Genomic DNA, 19045 nt, shown 5'->3' with positions numbered 1-19045 from the left:
ATGACAAAGAATAGACGAGTGATGTCCACTAAACGCGCTTAGAAGCAGGAAAAACGGGGCCTTTAATAATTAGTTAATAACATATATTGTTAGTTTCGTCACATGTTCCCATCTGTGGGACATTTTTCGACACTGAAAATTATATGTTTATCCAAATTTGCCTCGTATGCTTTCTGTATTTTACGTCTGCTAATAAGCTATTATTCATACGCCTCCAGGAATCGCATCCAGGCTCGGATTTGAATTCAAACCACTACGAGCTTCGTAATTAATCGCAGACAGTCACGCTACCCATTAGTCCATTATCAGAGCTACGTCCAACAAACTTGGCAGTACTGAACATGAACGGACGATCCTGCCTCCGCCGTTGCCAGTGTACATATTCGCTGTTTACATCAGACATGAGTTTAGATGCTAGCGTAAATTCCTTATACAGCGCAATTCATCTATATTATGCTATTTATAGAAAAGTACGTACGTTTACTACGTTTATACACAGTAATCCAGTAGCGTACACAATTACGCTACATGCAGCTACTTTTCGTTTGTAACGCATCAATTTGCAAATACAGTAAATAGCATTTTGTCAAACGCGGACGAAATTACGCTGTTTTTGAGATACGAACAAAAAAGCGAACAAACGCTGTGAAGGTCTTAAGATATCGTTGCATTTTTGGCATTGTAATTCTGTTAGTGGTCAATGAAATAAAAGCACCAGAATGAAATTTGTAAGTTAGTAACTCTACTAGAATAGTACAAAATAAAAAAAGCGACTTTGTTATTTGTTCATACATTGTTATTCAAAATTGTAGTTAGTGAGATAGAAGTCAAACATAATCATGAAGTGATTACTCGTTGTAGATATTTATTTTGGGACATATACTAATATGTGTCGTATTAATTTAACTTTAATGAAGTTACCTAATCATTGGCAAAATGAAACAATTGACAAGGACCAAGGACATTTAAAGAGAACTATAGTACACGATGTTATTAGGTAGGTATATATTAACAGAGAAGTTACCTAATCCCAAATAATTGCTATATAATAATTATACAATTATATATACAAAATATACAATTATAATAAGCACCATTATTATTACTATGACTATCAATAACAATCAAAGCATAAATAATGCTTCGAGGTACATGTAAACTAAAAAAATAATAAATTATAGTAATCAAAGGAACACCAGTAGAGATCAATCTTCGTGCCCTTTTTCAAATTTGCGCGCGTGCCCTCCACTGTGTCCTCTCTTCTCATCAAGTCGAGCAATCAGCTGCAACCGACAAGGATTCACTCGACCACCAGTTCCTATCTACACCTACGAGCGATCAGCAACCACTGCGTGCAGTGGTGTGCATGGTTTCTGCGTGCACAGTACGCACTAATTGTGGCTTCTCATCCAAGTATGATATAGGCTAGGTATAAGTGCACGAACGGTGTCTGTCCGTTCATAGCCTTTGCGCGAGCAGCCTCTCGCGAAACCGTCCGTTGCCCTTGTCACTTGATTACTACCTTTCCTTTTCTGTTAGTCTATTGGTGAGTTAATCATACTAAGTGACGTACTCGTGTCTGTTACATCTATCCATTCACTGGCCAGCCAGAAGACAATCGGGCGGTGGTGCGCTATACATGATACCATTGTCGCACACCCCAATCAGATTTTGCTATGGCAGTTACAGCTGGCGCCGCGCGTCCCCTTTTAATCTCAGCTTATTCAGTCCTTTTTGACGCCTAGCTACTAGCAGAGATAATGCAGACTAGTTCTACTTAGTTTTCCCAGCCAACTGGCGTGAGCTAATATATACAGAAGCATTAGCCATACCTGCGCTTCGCCACCGCCATTGCCGCTAGCGCTACCGAACGCAGCTAATTTTGTCAACTGTTTTGCCTGTCCACAGTAGCAATAGCGATTAGTGCAGATAGAGAGTGTTCGCCTCGTATTCATGGCTACTTTGCGCTTCACGTCAAACAGATCAGAGACGACACGATACCTTAGACAGGCGATTAAATACTTCGTCGTCAGAAAGCTGTACTTTGGCGGCAAAAAAAACCGAACCACAACGGGTCAACGATTGGACCAACTACCTTAGATACTTCATAGCTGATCGCGCTACTATCGCGCGGTAGCCTCTCAGTGTCTATGGTAATTTCTCTGTGTATTTTTTTAGCGGCCGAGGTCGACTTCGGGACACAGCGCATTCGATAACTGAAACTAGTGCCAATCGGCTTTCAGCTGCTGATGACGTAAAAACGACGGAAGTGAGTCAGAATTGACGGCCGTAAAAAGGGCTGGTGAACAACCCCAACGGAAGAGCTAATCAGAGCGGACGACTCGTAAATTGATTTCAAGTGTCCAGTATTGAGTAAGAAAAAAAAAAGAAGAATAACAGCGGCCAGTGCGTTCTTTGCGTGTTCGCGTGAGAGAAGTTTCGCCGGTATAGGTCCCGTTAGGCGCGCATGGTGCCACTGTTGGAACCTTTTTCAGAAAAATGTATCCCGCGGTCTATTCGTATGAAAAGGTCCGCGGAGTATCAACGAAAATACTCCGCTTTGAAGCCAATTTACGACCAGAGACAGACGGAATTTGGAGAGAGTTCCCGATTGTGATTATGATACCCGGTTAGTATACAATATAGGTACGAATTCTGTAGTTACTTTGTATTATGTCCCTAGATACTATGCTTGCTGAAAACACGTAAGAAGATTGGTAAGTACGAAGTTTTCTCATTGACCAATGAAAACTGTTAATGGCTTATCTCGAAAGAAAACTTGCAATTTAGTCGTCAAAGGAGGTGGCATTTCAACTCCTATTCACGGTCCGGACTGGTAAGTCCATAGGTCATCAAATAATTTATGCTTAGAGACATTCGACTCGGATCAAAGTTTCTGGGAAAAGTCAGAATGATTTATAAGAACTGCTCAAAGCAAATTTAATATAGATGCAGTGATCTGTTGCGTTCATGGTATCACTGTTATGCGGTTATTTACTTTTGGGCTCATTCTGGCAGTCTGTCTTCAAATGAGTTATTTGAAAAGTTACGGCCACAAATATGCTCTGAACAACTCTGGATAGGTTAATAGTTATTTAGCTCAAACGTAGTCGCGGGCCTTTCGTAAATAGCGCGGAGAAAATGTTCCGTTATTGAGCGCCTATTGTACATACTAGCTAATACAGGACGATATTATCTTTTGCCAATCTCTATTCTGTCGGCGTGTTGTGAGCATTCGATACTTTAATTTAGGCTTACATGTAGATGCAAGTTTTAAAGATGCGTGTTATGTCACAGTTATTATATATATTATACCGTCATATTTTCTTTTTCTGACGTCAACAATGTTCTGATGGCTGCTCTCTATGATGTGCCGTAATATTCCATAGCGTAATAGTTTATCGTAATCGCGCATTTCCAATCGATTTTCGTTATAATAGCAATAGAGCATGACAGATATCTAAAGGCATGTAAGTATCATCACAACGCCGCCATAGCACTTGTGGAATTCTTTGGCAATGTACACTATCGAGTGTACAAGCTCGCTAATGCTATACACGCTGACTTACTACTCACATCCAACTAAATTTACTATAGACATGAACGCCCGTTTCTTCTAGTGTTACCTATCTGTCAGTACTCATTAGCTGTCTCGGAACTTTGTCATGGGAGCCTCAATGTGTCGTGTCATTCATGACATTCCATTAGTCTGGGCCCCTATCGCCATGACCACTTGTCGCTGCTCTTTCTAGTTGTCACGTTTTTTCGGTAACGAAAACAGCAGCGGAATAGTGGGGTAGCAGCGTGATGCTTTGCTTACGGTAAAGCGAACCTCGAATCAAGAAGGTCGGCTGGCTGTCTCAGACAATTCAATCGTGTTCTGGATAGGTTTGCGCGTTCGGGTCTGATCGTTGTAGGTTAAGAGAAATGAGCAAGCCCGCTTAGGCAAAATGACGTTCGTTCTACTTGTGGAAATTGCCGACGCTGGCAGCACAAGCGACGCTGACGCTGGTAGTAACAAACACGGAGGTCAGTGAGTACGCGTACCCGCGCGGCAAACACTTCGCAAGATACATCGGCGAGACCCAAGGTGACTTGACCTGGATAGAAACGTCTGACTAAGCTTCATCTGCCAATGCAGTCCCTCAAGTCAGACTTCAACGCTGAACAGCGTTATAATATTCTGTATTACTATCGGTGTATGTGTGTGTGGGCGTGCACGTGAGGGTAAGAGGATAGGGATAGGGAGAGAAAACGCTATACAATTGGGCGTTTCATAGCATAGTCTTGCTGGTAAAATCGGTGTTTACCAATTAGTAGGAGAATAATAAAGTTGCTATGGCGCAGCCAATAATTATTTTCAATACGACTACAGTATTCATTAAGATTCTATCAACCTGTTTACCTGAGTATCTGACTATTTTACGGAAACCGTTATCACATTCCCACTCAGGATACGTAAAGTAGGCATTTTTTTCTGATAGTAAAGAACATTTCTATTGTAATAATTTCTTTCTCATCGTTAATGGAAGGCTGTGAAAAACAATAATAATAATAATTTGGCCAAAAATATTGTGGAAGGCCAGCACATATTGTCATTTTACCAAATAGATACTTTAAACAAGAAAGTCGAACTTCTTCGAAACGGTTTTTTTTTTGCAGATTTGTCAACGTAGTGGTACCTACTGACGAAGTCGCTTTGAGATTCATCTTTACTAATTGGATTGGAAATCCTTTTTAGTAGAAAAGTTTCAAGGATACGTTTGCTGGCTAATCTCTACGAAGTCTAGTATTTGAACAATAGCGTTTAGCGTATCGGCATAGCATAGTTTGCAATCTACTTCATAAACTTGCCGCCTGACATCTTATGTGCATGTAGGATACGATCGTCATATTGTAATAATTATCTATCAAATGATTGATGGCTGTTGCTGGGGTTCAGATCTGTGTGTGAAAGTTGACAATTGTATACATTTATTATTGTACATATCGGTGGTTTTAGTACTTAACAGTGAGATTTTAGCAAAACTGCAAATTATTACGCGGTCAATCGGATACGCATAAACCGTTCGGATCAACGTGGCTCTGGTAGTGGCTTCAACTGTGATTACCTGGTTCCTAGATCTGAATTCGTCTATTGCTGTCTATCTCTGTTTTGCATAGCGATGTTACAGTAGAAACAAGGCACGTATCGATTCCAGGTGATCATTACTATTGACTACCGCGTGTTCGATATTTCCTTAATCTATCTACGATTGATATTGAGCTATAGCCATAGCTGTAGTTCGTGAACGACCTACTTTTAATAACTCAAGAACGTAGTCGATAGTGCAGTCACAATACGTCACATAATAGCGTAAGGGAAATATGATCAAATACATTGCGGCACATCTCAATATGAGCATATCTGATATCAATTGGTTTTTGTAGATATATCAAAAACATCGGAGATTTTTTGCCGATTGATTAACTTAGAGTATATTAAGAACTTGTTATTTTTAAATGTTTTCTTTTAGGGCAACGGATATGAAATATTTGTTTTTATGTTGCTAACGGCTACTGAGGCAGAAGGGGTTGAGCGTGTAGGTCAGCATAGTAAAGAGAAAAATGCTAACATCATATTCTAAGCACAGTATATTTAATTGTTTTTTCGAACTTTCAGATTTCTAAGAGCTTTTACGCTTTCCACATTCTAAAAACTAAAGACCTAAATATATATATATATATATGTATGCGTGATGCGGTGTTCCGTAAAGCTAACGTTGAGTGCTCAACGTCATAGTCGGTAATTTTTTATAAGTACCAGTGTCTCATTCATCCGATCGAACAAACAATTTTGTTCGCACGTCACGGGCATATTACCCACCTATTAGACGTTAATGGATAAATTCGTATCATAGACCACTAATGTTCAATACCATTGGACGACAAATGCTGTTATAAAACGATAATCGCATAACCCCTATGGCACTAGCGTTGTCTATGTAACGAAATCAGGCTTCACTCTTCGTGTCTGAGTTATACTTAGTCTGTTCTTCAGTTTAAATGTTCGTCAGTTATAAAAACCACATCTAATCTTTGTCTCTGCTGCACTGCAGAGAAGTACCGTCTTCCATTAATCGTCCCGCGTGCTTAACCCTGTCGATATATATGAAAGCACTGGTGCGGAGGCAGTAAAATAAGCCTTTTATTATATTTATTTACGTTGTTTTTACAAATTCCGACGTTCTATTTCATTTAGTTGGTCGGATATATATATATATATATATATATTTGTTTAATACGAAGGCTATGGCTCGATTATTTAAATCACCGCTAAGATAAAAGCCAGTTGACGAATGGTTATTGCAGGATTTTTTTCGTTTTTCGTGTATTAGAATTTCTATCTGAATTTAATCCATTCATGCATTGGCCATTCAGTCATCCTGTCTACTATTACGATAAATGTATAACGCAGAGATTTGTTCTAAATATGAAATATTGTTGATTTTGAACGCATTTCAAAGAAATTATGTCGAATGGCTGAGGTATTGGGCCGTTCACTTCGTTGTTGACGTGTATATGTGGACTTTAAGGCTTGTCATTACCTTCAGGAGGGCACGTAAGGAAGGGGTGTCGGATCGTACTGCATGAACTTGTTCTACGCCTACTGCTCGAATTGGGGGTCTTCTCAGGTTATAGTTAAGCAGTCTAAAGCATGTCCTTTAACTTTTAGGTAAACGATTTATTAGTGGCTATTTGCAAATACTGTTCATTGCTTCGCACTTTAGTCAAGGCATAGCTGACCATGTTGCCACCACGCCATCATCGAGAGAAAAATGTACGCGATTGATCATTTTAAGAATGGATAAAAGTTATCGTGCTATAGAAAAGTATTTGCCGATGAGCACATGTCCTCATCGGCAAAGTTAACACCACTAGGTCATACTGATAATGTTTTAGATAAGTTTCATTGAATAAAAGAATTACACAATGTCCGAGTAGGTCGGCACGTCTTCGCATACGCGGATGATAAAAAGTGCATCGACCATTTCGAAAATCAGAAACGTATTCTTTATCTTAATGGTTACCACTAATTCTGATTATTAAAAACAATATCAAAGCGTGGTGGCTTCTACGATTTATTCATTACACGAAGCTGAGGTTCCGTTCCTATAGAAATACCTCCTTATGCATGTAAATGAATTTGCTGTCTAAGGTTGTAAGGCAAAATAGAATTTAAATTATCTGAAAAAACTGAGGTGGGCAAAAGGGCTAGGAAATCGTTAGATTCTCATCGCCTGAAAAAAACAGTTGTTAACTCGTGTTGATGGCATACATGTTAATTTCTATATTCTAGTTATAACCAATATTATTTTGTATAAGGAACTCGCAACTCAGTGCGCTCAGGCTGACAACGGTAGCGCTTTAGAGACCTGGTTGTTTTTTTAACTCATCGCGCAATTTATCTGAGTAAAGAAAGTTCTTTTTGTTCGCATTGTTTGTAAGCGATGATACATAAAATGCACGTGTCTGCCCATACCCTCTATTTCCAGAAAAATTGTAATAAACATATCTAATCAAGCGCTTTTGCGTGGAATTTGTTCATTGCAGGCAACCCTGGAGAGATTCAGTATTACGAAGAGTTTCTTCGGCAGGTCTATGGTCACTTTGAGGAACAGGTGGAAGTGGTTGGCGTAAGCCATACTGGCCATCACGCGCCTCCTTCATCGCCACGTCCAGTGGGCCAATCAAGTGAAGGTCAACATAGTCAAGAATTTCCCTCAATTGATGGTAAGCCAACATCGGAGATGTATCTATTTGTAACATGGCTTTTAATGCAAATCTTTCTCTCGCTCTCCCCTCGCTTTTCAAACTTCCTTCCTCTCGAATAACGCCAACTGAACGCACTACGCCCGACGACACATTGAAAAGCTTTAATTTTAGATAAGATTGATACTGAAGAGTTTTTCAGATTTCATTCACTCTGCATTCGGTGTAACCTAGAGAGACGGGGCAAAGCACAAATCGGTACAAGTAGGTTGAATCAAAAAGATAGTCGCTCATGCTCAAGCAACACATGATCATGCGATGATTTTGCCAGCACATATACCTATACATATATATAGCATCCTGCCTCTCGTGACTTCCCTATATGCGGTAATCTTCAACGTTTTACCACTAAAATACGACGCTTTCTGTCCATACAGTGCCATAATTAGGCGACATTTTTAGTAGAAGTAGTAGCTTACCAAATGTACTATAAGCACAATTCAATGTTTCATGTAGGAATTTTGCTTCTTTTGTATTTTTTGCAACAAACGTTGTTTTTCGAGACCGTTACCCATGATCACCGCTGAGTGGTCTATGATTGCATTCATAATGTACTCAGGACAAAAAGGTACGAAAAAGGAAAAAAGCACTGCAACGCTGCTTTGTCAGTTGCCTTTCTTACAAGCGTGACCTTCGGTATGACCTAGGTTCTGCCTATCTCTAGCTGTTTGTTACATGTGCGTACCAGGAATGCCAGTCAATCGATCAATCAAGGTTACATTATTTCTTCATGTCTTAAGTGGAGTATACATTAGAAAGAGATTGTCTAATGCAAACCTCATTAAATTAACGACAGTAACGAGAAAAAAGGAACGCGGACGAGTAAACATTTTGCTGACCGCTTTTCTATGTGAAAACAGATCATTTAGTTAGCCTTACTATCGACATACTTGTACACGGGTGTTAGAATGTCCTTCTGGAGATTGGGTTTCTCGCAGTTAAATATGTTAGCTATTAGATGAATAGAAGTAAAAAAATAATTGGACGAAGTAACAAACTCACTAAATACCACCAGTTATAGTTAACCGAAACACGATAAACTGAATTCGAAAGCCGACGTAAATTGTACTCCATTAAAATAACAGAAACTCAGACAGAGTCAATTCAAGGTCATATTAGTTTATTTTCAAAATTACGTTATCTATTTTGTAGAGCGTTTACGTGAAAACTAGTCGGTATCCCTCGTGTACGTTTGTCTTGCTGATGCAGCTTTGACATTGTGTGAAAAGAATTATATCCGTATTCAGTGAGGCTGAAATACTAATTTGTAGTTATCACGGTTAAGTTCATTAATTTAGTAAAACAATAGCTTTTCCGTCTTTTCTGAAAAAAAACTCCAACGTTTTTATATGTATAATTTACCTAATTTCTTGTTTTCACGCTAAGTTTGCATGAGGGCTAGAAAGTAGATGACGATAGGTTTTCAGTTAGATTCAAGAGCCATTCTGAATTCTAAGCTGAGGGAGTTCAGGTCATGATGGCTAATATACCTTTTTTTGGAGGTTAAGGGCAAATGCATTATGCAGACCGGACATCATTGACTGTGCTTTGTCCGGTACTGTGGGACTCTCACCCACTAAACCCTGGACCCCTTTATCAGCTTGGGCCATGGTTCGGGATATGTTTGGTATCACTTGGAAGCGACGGCTAATATACCTGCACGTACTTAGATGCCAAAGTTCGCATCTCGATCGATCAAATACATCTGAGCAGATCATATGGACCTATGGACCAGCAGCGATAGGAGCACATGTTTCCTGTTATCGATAACAGTAGTTTCTGTTGGGCATATTTTTATCTAGATCGAAACATTTAGTATCACATTTCCGCAGTAGAACAGATTCAATAACAAAACAAGCTAAAATAAATATAAGATCGGCCGGTGGTATCGTTAAATCGATACACATTGTACATAGCATATAATGTGCCTTTTTAGTAAAAACTAGACTTTCACAAATGTATAAAAAGTATACTACCTCGAATCAATACATTCATTTCATTATAGTTGTGAGTAAGTAAACATCCTATAATAAATAAATATGTGCCCTTGATCTGATTTTCACGATTCAGATGTTGTAGCGGCGAAGAAATTTCATAATATTATTAAAGTTGCTGCAAGCGCCTCTAAATTGACCTTGCTCTTTGTTTTGCAAAAGTCGTTTAAGTAAAATAACCCTGGTGATTCCTGTTCATGTCGTATCAACGCTACTTATCCAAAATATAAGAGTTACACCGCTAAAAAACCTATTTTTGCAGAAGGAAGAAGACGAGATTGGGAATAATAGAACCTGCTTAACTTGAAAGGATATAGATTAAATGGATGATAAAATGATTCGAGAACCAAACATAGACTCAACTGGCATGGCGTTTTAACGTAGACCTAAGGTTAAAATTTTAAGTTCGAGGTCGCAGTCGGAGCAGTTGGCCTCATTTTAGTATAAAAACGAAAAAGGTATATCTTGTCCCAATCGATCTGGTTTCCTCAGTGACCTGATAGATAATGTTATTTAGAGTGCTCCCTCCACGAACTTACTCTTTGTACGTGAAAACAAAAACTTCTAAATATTCATATACGTGTGCGATTACGGGGTTCAGTATGGTAAAATCTTGACTGACTGGAGGGCTTCCCTGAAAAGATTTGTCCCGAAGTTAAAACTAGAATGAACGTCGTGAGTTGATTCTAGCAAACTATTCACAGGTTTTTTTCCCAATGATTTTAACTCCCAAAAAAAGACCAATTTTTCTGTGCTGCAACTTGCAGTTCAGTGTCTGTAGCCCTTCGACCAGTTATGATGACACCAGTTTTTTTAACTATATTTTGTAACTAAAAATGTTTGTGATTAATTAGCGCTTTCATCTCGTTTGCAGAACACTCAGAGCTCTACGATCTTCAGGCACAGATTCTCCACAAAATAGAGTTTATAAAGAGATTCATCGGATTCGAACGTGAAGTGATCCTAATCGGTCACTCGATTGGGGCGTACGTAGCGATGCAGGTGATCAAGAGAGAACCGCGACTAAAGGTATGGGGATCGAGTAGTACATGGGCTTGCTAATCTGCGATGCATGCAAGCCGCTAAGGTCTATTTTGAGCACGTAATCCAGTAGAAGATTGAGCTGGTACAGCTAAACCCAAAAAGAATTCCCTGGCGATTGGATGTGGGCGCCATAACGATGAAAAATGCACGATTCGTGCTTAGTCACTTTGTTGAATGACTTGATAATGGCCTAAAATATATACTGTTTAGTTATCATTGTGGATCGCCACTGGAAAAGGTCCGGTTGTATATCTACCTGAGGAACACATGTAGAGTTTACTGAAGACCAATACAGTAATAGTCAATTTGTAGTGCTTTATGATAAGCGGGCCGCAATTGCTGTTCTGTTACAATTCTGATTGTAGTTATCTCTCTAAAGATAAAATTCATTTATCTCTGTAAACGCCTTCGCTTACTTCATTATAGCTACTTTTTACTGTCTGCTCACGGCACTACTGGCAGAGTCGGCAAGTTAACAGCATGATGAACGTATAAATATTGCTGTAAACTAGTCTGCTCAATCGATTAATTTTATATATATTTAATGACAGAACGAATCCCTACTAACGTACCTAATTTTTTGATACCTCAACGACAAATCGCGATGAAGCAGAATCGAGATTTCCCTTGATTGCCTGATATAATATCGGTAACGTCTGGCTGACGTAAGTGCCCCAAGTATCTACGAGATAACCAAAATAACGATCATTGTATCCACACCTATATTAGTGTGGTTGTTAAATGATTGTTATTCGATCGATGATTTCAGTGTGAAAAAGCGATCCTCCTTTTTCCCGTAATAGAACGCTTGATTTCAACAGATCGTGCGCAAGAGCTCATGAAAACGGTGCAACGATGGTACTCGCCATTTTTATTTCTTTGCAATCTAATGCACTTTACGCCGCTACCGGTCAAGAGATGGCTAGCTACGTGGTTTTGTGGGTAAGTTGAGTAAATTTAAATTGTTCACATGCCACTATTATCCTATGGCATAGCTCTAGTAAGAGTATTTTTGCATCCACATGCCTTAATTAGGTTCTAAGCCATAACCTGTAACTTACTGGTATCTCAATTGTCCGGCGAATTAAAACGTCTGAAAGGGTGTTAGTTGGTCGAACTTTATTAAGCACTGGGTTTAACAGATATAGTATTCCTCCGCTACACCCCGTGGCAGCACTAGATTGTGATGTTTAGGGCCAAATTTCTAGTATTCGTCCGGCAGCGGCCGACGTATTCAGTTTGAAAAAAATCAGTACATGTTGGAAAAGGAACAAATGGTAATCTCAAAAACCAGTAACAAAAAAAGTCACTGCTTTTTCTGCTCTGTCAAACGCTTAAACTTGACGTTTTAATTTTTCCTTCCTGTTCCCAGACAAGCGCATTTAGGTGAAGCAACCGCATCGTTCCTATGCAAACAAGCCATGTACTCATCATGGTTTCTGGCGAAGGACGAACTCAATAAGGTGGGCAATATGTATTTCGTGAAATATAACGAAGTAAGCACATAATATTCATGCTAGACTAAACTTGTGAGTGTTGTTGTCGCGGCGCCGTACATGGCCGTAAGCGCATTTTTTTCCGTTTATAGCTATTTGGTATTTTCGAAGTTAAGAAAAGCTTAGAAACATCTAAAGTATATGAAAAGCATTATTGTTTCGTAATCTGTTTAGCTTTTTCTTAGTTCACTTCTACTTGAGAGCTGCATTATTTACGAAGTAATCAGCTCACTATCCCTTATTGGGCGATAACTGTTGTATTAACTAAGCGAGCTAACGCTTTTCAATCCTAGGTCGACAAGCGGGACGACGCATTTTTGAAGAGGTCCTGGCGTCTCCTGTCATTCTATTACGGAAATAGAGACGGCTGGTGTCCCATCGAGTACTTCAAGGACATGCATCGCGATTACCCCCAAGCCGACATTACTCTGTGCAATGAAAATATCGATCATGCCTTCGTTATGGATGAGCGGTCAACACGCCTAATGGCTAAGTATACTGCGGAAAAATGCAAGGGCGTTCTGTAAGCTGAATTCTGGGCGGACGCTGAAGAACGTTTAAAATGATATTCTCTAAAAAGAACCTGAACGAGACAAATTGAATATTGATTGTGCTGGTCAAGTCAGCACTAAAACCTCTCGATAGCTGCACATCAGAGGTAAACAACAAAGAACAGATTTTTTTGTTCCTCAAAGCGCAGTTTAATTGTTTTGCGATACTGATGTGAGACGAAATTCTAACGTTACCTGCTACGTATGACGGGGCAGGACGAGGCCAGTATTAACCAAATACAATTGAAGAGAATACGCCAAGGAAGAATGCTCGTCGACAATGATGAGCGTCGTCATCGATTGCTATTTTAGTTTACTGAATATGCCAGGTCATCCACCGAAGAGGTTGTATCGCGTCTATTGAGGTTGATTTTCGAATAGGGCCGCTCTCGTCCTTCGAAGCCCCGAATTGTGCTTCGAAACTTTGTCCACACAGTGCTAGTGAGTTCCGAATAGACTGGTCATTTTTGTTTTGGATTCGTCTGTGACACTCAGCATAGACCCAGATCTCCAGGAGAGGAAAAGGCAGGTTGTTCCTTAAGCGTTTTCTCTCACTTTATTATTTGTTGGTCGTCCTCTGCCCCCTTCGCGTCAAGGCGTATTTCCTGTACGTCTGCATAAGAATAAATATCATTGTAGTCAAACGCGTAACAAGTAGATTCGTCTATAGGACTTTGCCAAGCAGCAACGCACGATGTGCTTTCGCACTAACAACACTGCGGAATTCTCTGTGCAACGATTGGATACGTCGCAGATAGAAGACCTTAACAAGCGTTCACATAACTTGTCTAACTAGAAATAGATTCAAGTTATGCGTACAAAAAAGAAGAAATATCGATACCTGCAAATATGAAATATTCAATAGAAGACATTACCGTTTGACACAAATTACGATCATTCAGCGACACTAACAAAGCTTTGGAAACGCAAATGTCGCGTGTATAATGCTAGAATATAGTTAGCTATTATGTATCCGGGTAACGGACGGTGACGTGTAGATGAAATGAAAGTAGTTAATGGCCATCCTATAATGCCGCGTCCTCTGCAAATTTACTTGTTATCGCCCACGGCGTAAGAGTCGCGGCTCAAACCAGTTGACGGACTGTCTTATCGTCATTTGTGCTGAGTACACATTGAGACGAAGCACATTTTGTGGAACGTATTCAAAGATCGGACATGAATGCAGAAGTATCTACGTTTATACAGGTATATATATGTAATATTTGGAGACGCAAAGTGTGAAGAAATTCTAACCATCAAAAGGCGCATTAATTTTCTCTAACTTCGTTTTGTTGATGATTATTTTTCATGTCGGTAGGACCATCTGAAAAAAGTTCACGTTTCAATTGTATATTGTACACATAAGGCCGTACATCGCTGTGTATTTTCCATTGAGGCGGCATAGTGATACGGCGAGGTTTCATAGTCTCTTGTATGTATGCATTCATGTCACTTTTAGACATCGCACATAACTCTCGAATCGTACCCGAGCGCTGGCTCAGCGGCTGGCTCGTTTCCTGAGGGCACAATTTTTGTGGCGTATACTTTCGACCCCGGAGGCATAGTAGTAGCGGTAGGCAAGTGTGGTCAACGTAGGGGTGATTTGTTTCCTTGATTTATTGACATTCACTAATGCGTACAAAAACAATATCTACTCTCTCTCTCGCTCTCTCTTTCTCCCTCTTTCTTGCTTGCTTTCTTTCTTTCTCAAGAGCGAGCGAGCGAGAGAGGGAGAAGCAAAATGTATCGACGACTTCCATTTTGAAAACGTTCCCTTTTGTTTCGACGTCGAGACATGTTAATAACTGAACTTTATCATAGATAAGCTTATGATATCTTTTTCTATTTACACAAACTACAAACCTTCTTCTTCCAGTGATTTCTGGAAAATCTAATAATGAGGAAAACACAGGCGGCTACACAATTTTCAGTTGAGATGACAGCCTCTATTAAGAAAAAAAAGGTACCCGCAACCAAAAGCCAATCCTAGAGCAGGCGTTTCAGAATGCCGTCTTTTAACAAGGTTTATTGTGTACACTGTGCTTGCCGCACGTTATTTGTTCGTGATACGTTATTACGCGTACATGTTACGTAGTAAACATATAGTGGATTGAGAATGCCCTAAACCATTTTACGAGTGCCACTTACGTTCGACAAATCCCTCTAGACTAATGTATTGAGGTGTATTTCAGGAATCAGAACCATGCGAGAATATACGATGCGATGGACTACGCCACCTATTTATGATTGTTCTATCCTTCAGTTATATATTATAATTACTGCTTGGAATAATATAAAAATAAAGGGAAACCAATGCATAAGTCAAAGCGTTTTCTGTGAGGAAACTAAATATGTAAAAGTAATTCATATAAATAGCCACAAAGTTAGTGTAACTTTGAAGCTACGTAGTAGTAAAATAAAAAGATAATTATAATTTATCCACACCCTTGCAGTCGATTGTTGTTTACAGTCAAATAGACTCTGATACAGAATCCCGTATCTAGCGATGAATGCTTTCAGTTCATCGATCATACATTGGCATGATTTCGTTAATAAGAAGCGAAAACAAACGGTTCGTTATAGTGAAACATGGTAATTTGCGAACGATCATCTAGATTTCGTCGAGTCACAGGAATTTCTTTCTATTAAAATGTAAGGGACACGTATTCGTTGTTTGTGTCCTTCCACATTTTCTCTACTGAGGACGTCTTGAGAACTCCTAGCACTTCATCATTACTTTATTAAGTATGATTATTATTGTTATTGTTAGAGATTCGAAGTTCAATCCCTAGATTTAATTCGAAGCGTTTCGGCGTCGGATCTCCCTAGGGTACACAATACACAAAAAATGATCTTCATCTAGCTAAGACCAAGTCTCTGTTTAGTGTTGATAAAAAGGAGTGGCAGTTTTCTCGGAAGATCTATGGCAGATCAAATTAATGATAGTTGAACTAGGAGGAACCTGGCTTTGGTCGTGTGTTGGTCAACGAAATACGATTGACGCGCCGCATATTCTTTAGCGTAAAGGCCTGTCGAAAAGGTCGTCGAGCAGCAACGGCATACCTGCAGCGTTGCCCTTGTAGGCTCTATAACCCCTTGATGCTTATCTGATACGAATTGTGATATTTTTCGTTGTGTTTACGAGACGTAGCAAATCCAATCGCTAGCGTCCCGGCTATAGCGAGTTTGGTGAGGAGGCTCTCCTTGAAACGCTCCCGTAACTAACTAGAATACTCCATTGAGTCTATATCGTCACGTCGCAAACACAGACGCCTACTCTGCGACAGGCACTGTTACTCGTTATTGCGGTAGGCGATAGTTAAACTAGACAATTTCGAAATTTCGAGAAACCTGTTTCTATCGTTTCTACTAACGCACTCATGTTGAAGCGACACGAAGGCATCTATTAGGAGACAGGCGCTTTTTCCATAGATCTTCATTGCTATGCTTACAAGAACAGGTTTACAGATCTTTACTCAACAAATCCGAATTCACTCAACAAATAACAATTAGCTTTTATCGTCGATTTATCTTGATTCATTTACAGAACAAAGGTTTCGTCTGATTTATCTTTTTATAATCCCTTCGGCATACAGTATTGATAACTCAGTAGCTGTGCTTCTATTGGAAATGCAATTTACTTATAAACGTTTTCCCTGTACTACCTCATTGATGGCACAGGCTTTTTGTCTCTCACGCGTTTTATTTACATACGTGTTGTCGGTCTATGACGTTTCCGAAATGAACTCTTTCGGTAGTAGCGTGCGCTCCGATCATGAAAATCATGATCGTTGTCGTCATTCTGATACAAAGAAAAAGTGCTATGTCCGAATCCATGTAAATTTAGATAGGGGCCACTTATCTGGCCTCTGAAATGTTGCGGGCTTACCACGAAGAATAGTCAAAATACCTTCGAGGCATTTGAGTTCCGCCAATCTAATAGATTCGTTTACCAAAAGCCAGTAAGTCGACACGTGTCGAGCCTTCGAAAGCATATTACTAATTGATTATTATTTTTGTCCCTCGATGTCTTCAGAGGTTACCTTTGCGTGTTAGCTGATGGCCAGGCACGGCTTACATAGTTCCCTGTTCCCCTTACTCTATTCCTATATTACATTGCTGTGACTTTGACTACATTGCACACAAGTCGTGTCTCCGATCTGTTCCACCTAGTTGAAAATGAAAATGGCGTACATTTGCAATTCCATTTAGCATTACCTGGCCCTATTCAGTCATTATGCTGGATGAAAGCGTATTAAACGATGCTTCCGAACTCTGTACGAAATTTAATTTCGCGAATGGGCCTAAGCCACTACATTTACACTATGGTGTTCCGCCTTCTCGATATGCGGCTATTGGTTACCTCTAGAAAGCACCTCTGTAAATTCGTTTTTTTGTACTGTTGTATCCTGAGATCAGGTCTCAATTGTTATTATACAGGTGTTGCTTGCAATAAACCAGCTCAACAAAAAGTTTCGCTTGTCACTGGTGTTGAGGCTGTCCATGAAGTGGTATATAATTTTCGATTCAGTTACGTTTCCTATACACGAGGTTACGTCGGAACAGATCTGTAATAAATTCAATACCATGTAGTAGTATACCGCCTTGTCATCTCACAACTCGTATTCGGGATATTCAAAATCCGCCACTGAAAACAATAAACGGTAAGAGACACCAGCAGGTAAAATTTTACTTTTCTATGGGGTCATAGACAGAATTCTTTGTTTTTCGCTAAACGTTTTCGTTTGGTGAAAGCGACACTAACCAACTGCCGCCAAACATCAAAAAGGAGAATATAGAACTTTGTGAGAGGAACTGGTTCGATTGGGAAAATATAAACACGTTTCGTTCGATACCCTCTTCAACGCAGTAAGTATGAAAGTTTTGGTAATGAAACAAAAAAGCACTGATATCTGATTTTTTAATATAGTAAGACATGTTCTTGTCGCCTCAGGCGGTATCATTCTGGAATCTAAAAATAGGATAACCGTTCAGTGGATGATGTCACAGTAGCTACGTCGTTATGGACGAAACGGCAAAACCTTTGGATAGTGACAAAAATGTACTGGCCTTTTTTCTTCCTGATTTTTACGGGGCGACATGCTGAAGACGTCGTATCCATAACAGCGTTGAAATGCGCTGGCGTCCCATCGTCGAAACCATATTTTACTCAGAATTACCTGTGAGATAACAGACAACGACTCTCACTAAAAATATGACAGCTTCCATCCTAAAACAAGGCAATGACGCCCAGGAATCTCTAAGGATGGCGTTAATTACCTACGTCTGAACGTCTTAATGAGAGCACAGAGCAAATTCTTTAGTTCTTAAATTATCGGCCTTAAAGACATCGGCCTGTACAAAGAAAACACAAGACGCATGGCTGCGCTACCTGCCTAGAGAAACCTTTTTTTGTGCTTTGCTGATCAGTGCAGGTTTGGCCGGCGTATAGGTGAGCACAATGTCTGCCTATGATGCGATGGCTTCTCTCGCTCAGCAACAAGAAGTCACCGTTATCTTACAAACCCACTATACTTGGCGTTCTTGAGGGTTGTTTGAACACAGATTCCAAACACAATGTAAGTGTTATAGGCAATGACCGATGTACGTTGACGTTTTTTTGTGCGTAACGCCTGCACTAACGCGAATCGAGCAGAAGTCCTGAGGAATATTCACCATATCACATTTAAATAGAACAAAAGACCTTAAAAAATCATACCATTGTTATGATATAATGTGTACTTCTTATTATATAATTAAATTATGAAAATTGATTTAGTTGTTCTCGTATGTTGTATCGCACCTAGTTAGTTGTAACGCTATATCTACAGGTGTTCACTCAGTTCTATATTTAATCAAATATAGGGCTGAGTCAGTGAACTTTAACGTGATCTAGCCATTTGCTGAACTCTGCCATTATACGTTTTCAGTTTGGCTTTCGACGTTCCAAAGGCAAATGAATACTGTTTATGAGCTTATTACGATTTTGACTTTGTCGAAGTACGTTTCTGCAGTACACAACCTCAACACTATGGTGGGCTAGGACATATTCAGGTTTCATAAACGTTGAAAGGGCCTCACTTTCACTAAATACGGCCACTGCATTTCAGTCCCTCCCATCGTCGTTTTTAAAAATCTCATAAGCATG

General features: G+C 39.6%; 1 protein-coding gene across 11 annotated transcripts; it reads left to right on the top strand.

Annotated features, from left to right (window-relative positions):
* Nucleotides 1-1242: 1242 nt before the first annotated feature.
* LOC111249836 (lipid droplet-associated hydrolase-like) lies at nt 1243-15218 on the top strand. 11 transcript variants are annotated; one of them, XR_015327273.1, is made up of 8 exons: nt 1268-1413; nt 2179-2629; nt 7594-7773; nt 10681-10835; nt 11620-11792; nt 12223-12313; nt 12640-13004; nt 15090-15218. XR_015327273.1 is itself a non-coding variant. In XM_022804225.2 (7 exons), the coding sequence occupies exons 2-7, from the start codon at nt 2500-2502 to the stop codon at nt 12871-12873; spliced, it is 963 nt and encodes a 320-aa protein (XP_022659960.1). In that variant the 5' UTR covers nt 1243-1384; nt 2179-2499; the 3' UTR covers nt 12874-15218. The 11 variants fall into 11 exon arrangements, 7 of the variants coding, with proteins under 7 accessions (XP_022659960.1, XP_022659959.1, XP_022659962.1 ...); XR_015327272.1 differs by having other exon boundaries at nt 12640-13422; XR_015327271.1 differs by having other exon boundaries at nt 12640-14103.
* The last annotated feature ends 3827 nt before the right edge of the window (nt 15219-19045 follow it).

This window comes from Varroa destructor, unplaced genomic scaffold, assembly GCF_002443255.2.
Source record: "Varroa destructor unplaced genomic scaffold, Vdes_3.0 BEIS01000004.1, whole genome shotgun sequence".
Taxonomy (NCBI): domain Eukaryota; kingdom Metazoa; phylum Arthropoda; class Arachnida; order Mesostigmata; family Varroidae; genus Varroa; species Varroa destructor.
Note: the sequence above shows the minus strand (reverse complement) of the source record. Positions and strands in the feature narration are given on the sequence as shown.

Coding starts and splice junctions, on each gene's coding strand:
- LOC111249836 (XM_022804225.2), top strand. CDS start 2,500: ATGTATCCCGCGGTCTATTCGTATGAAAAGGTCCGCGGAGTATCAACG. Junction 10,836..11,619: donor AGAGAGAACCGCGACTAAAG/GTATGGGGATCG, acceptor CGATGATTTCAG/TGTGAAAAAGCGATCCTCCT. Junction 12,314..12,639: donor CGAAGGACGAACTCAATAAG/GTGGGCAATATG, acceptor TTTCAATCCTAG/GTCGACAAGCGGGACGACGC.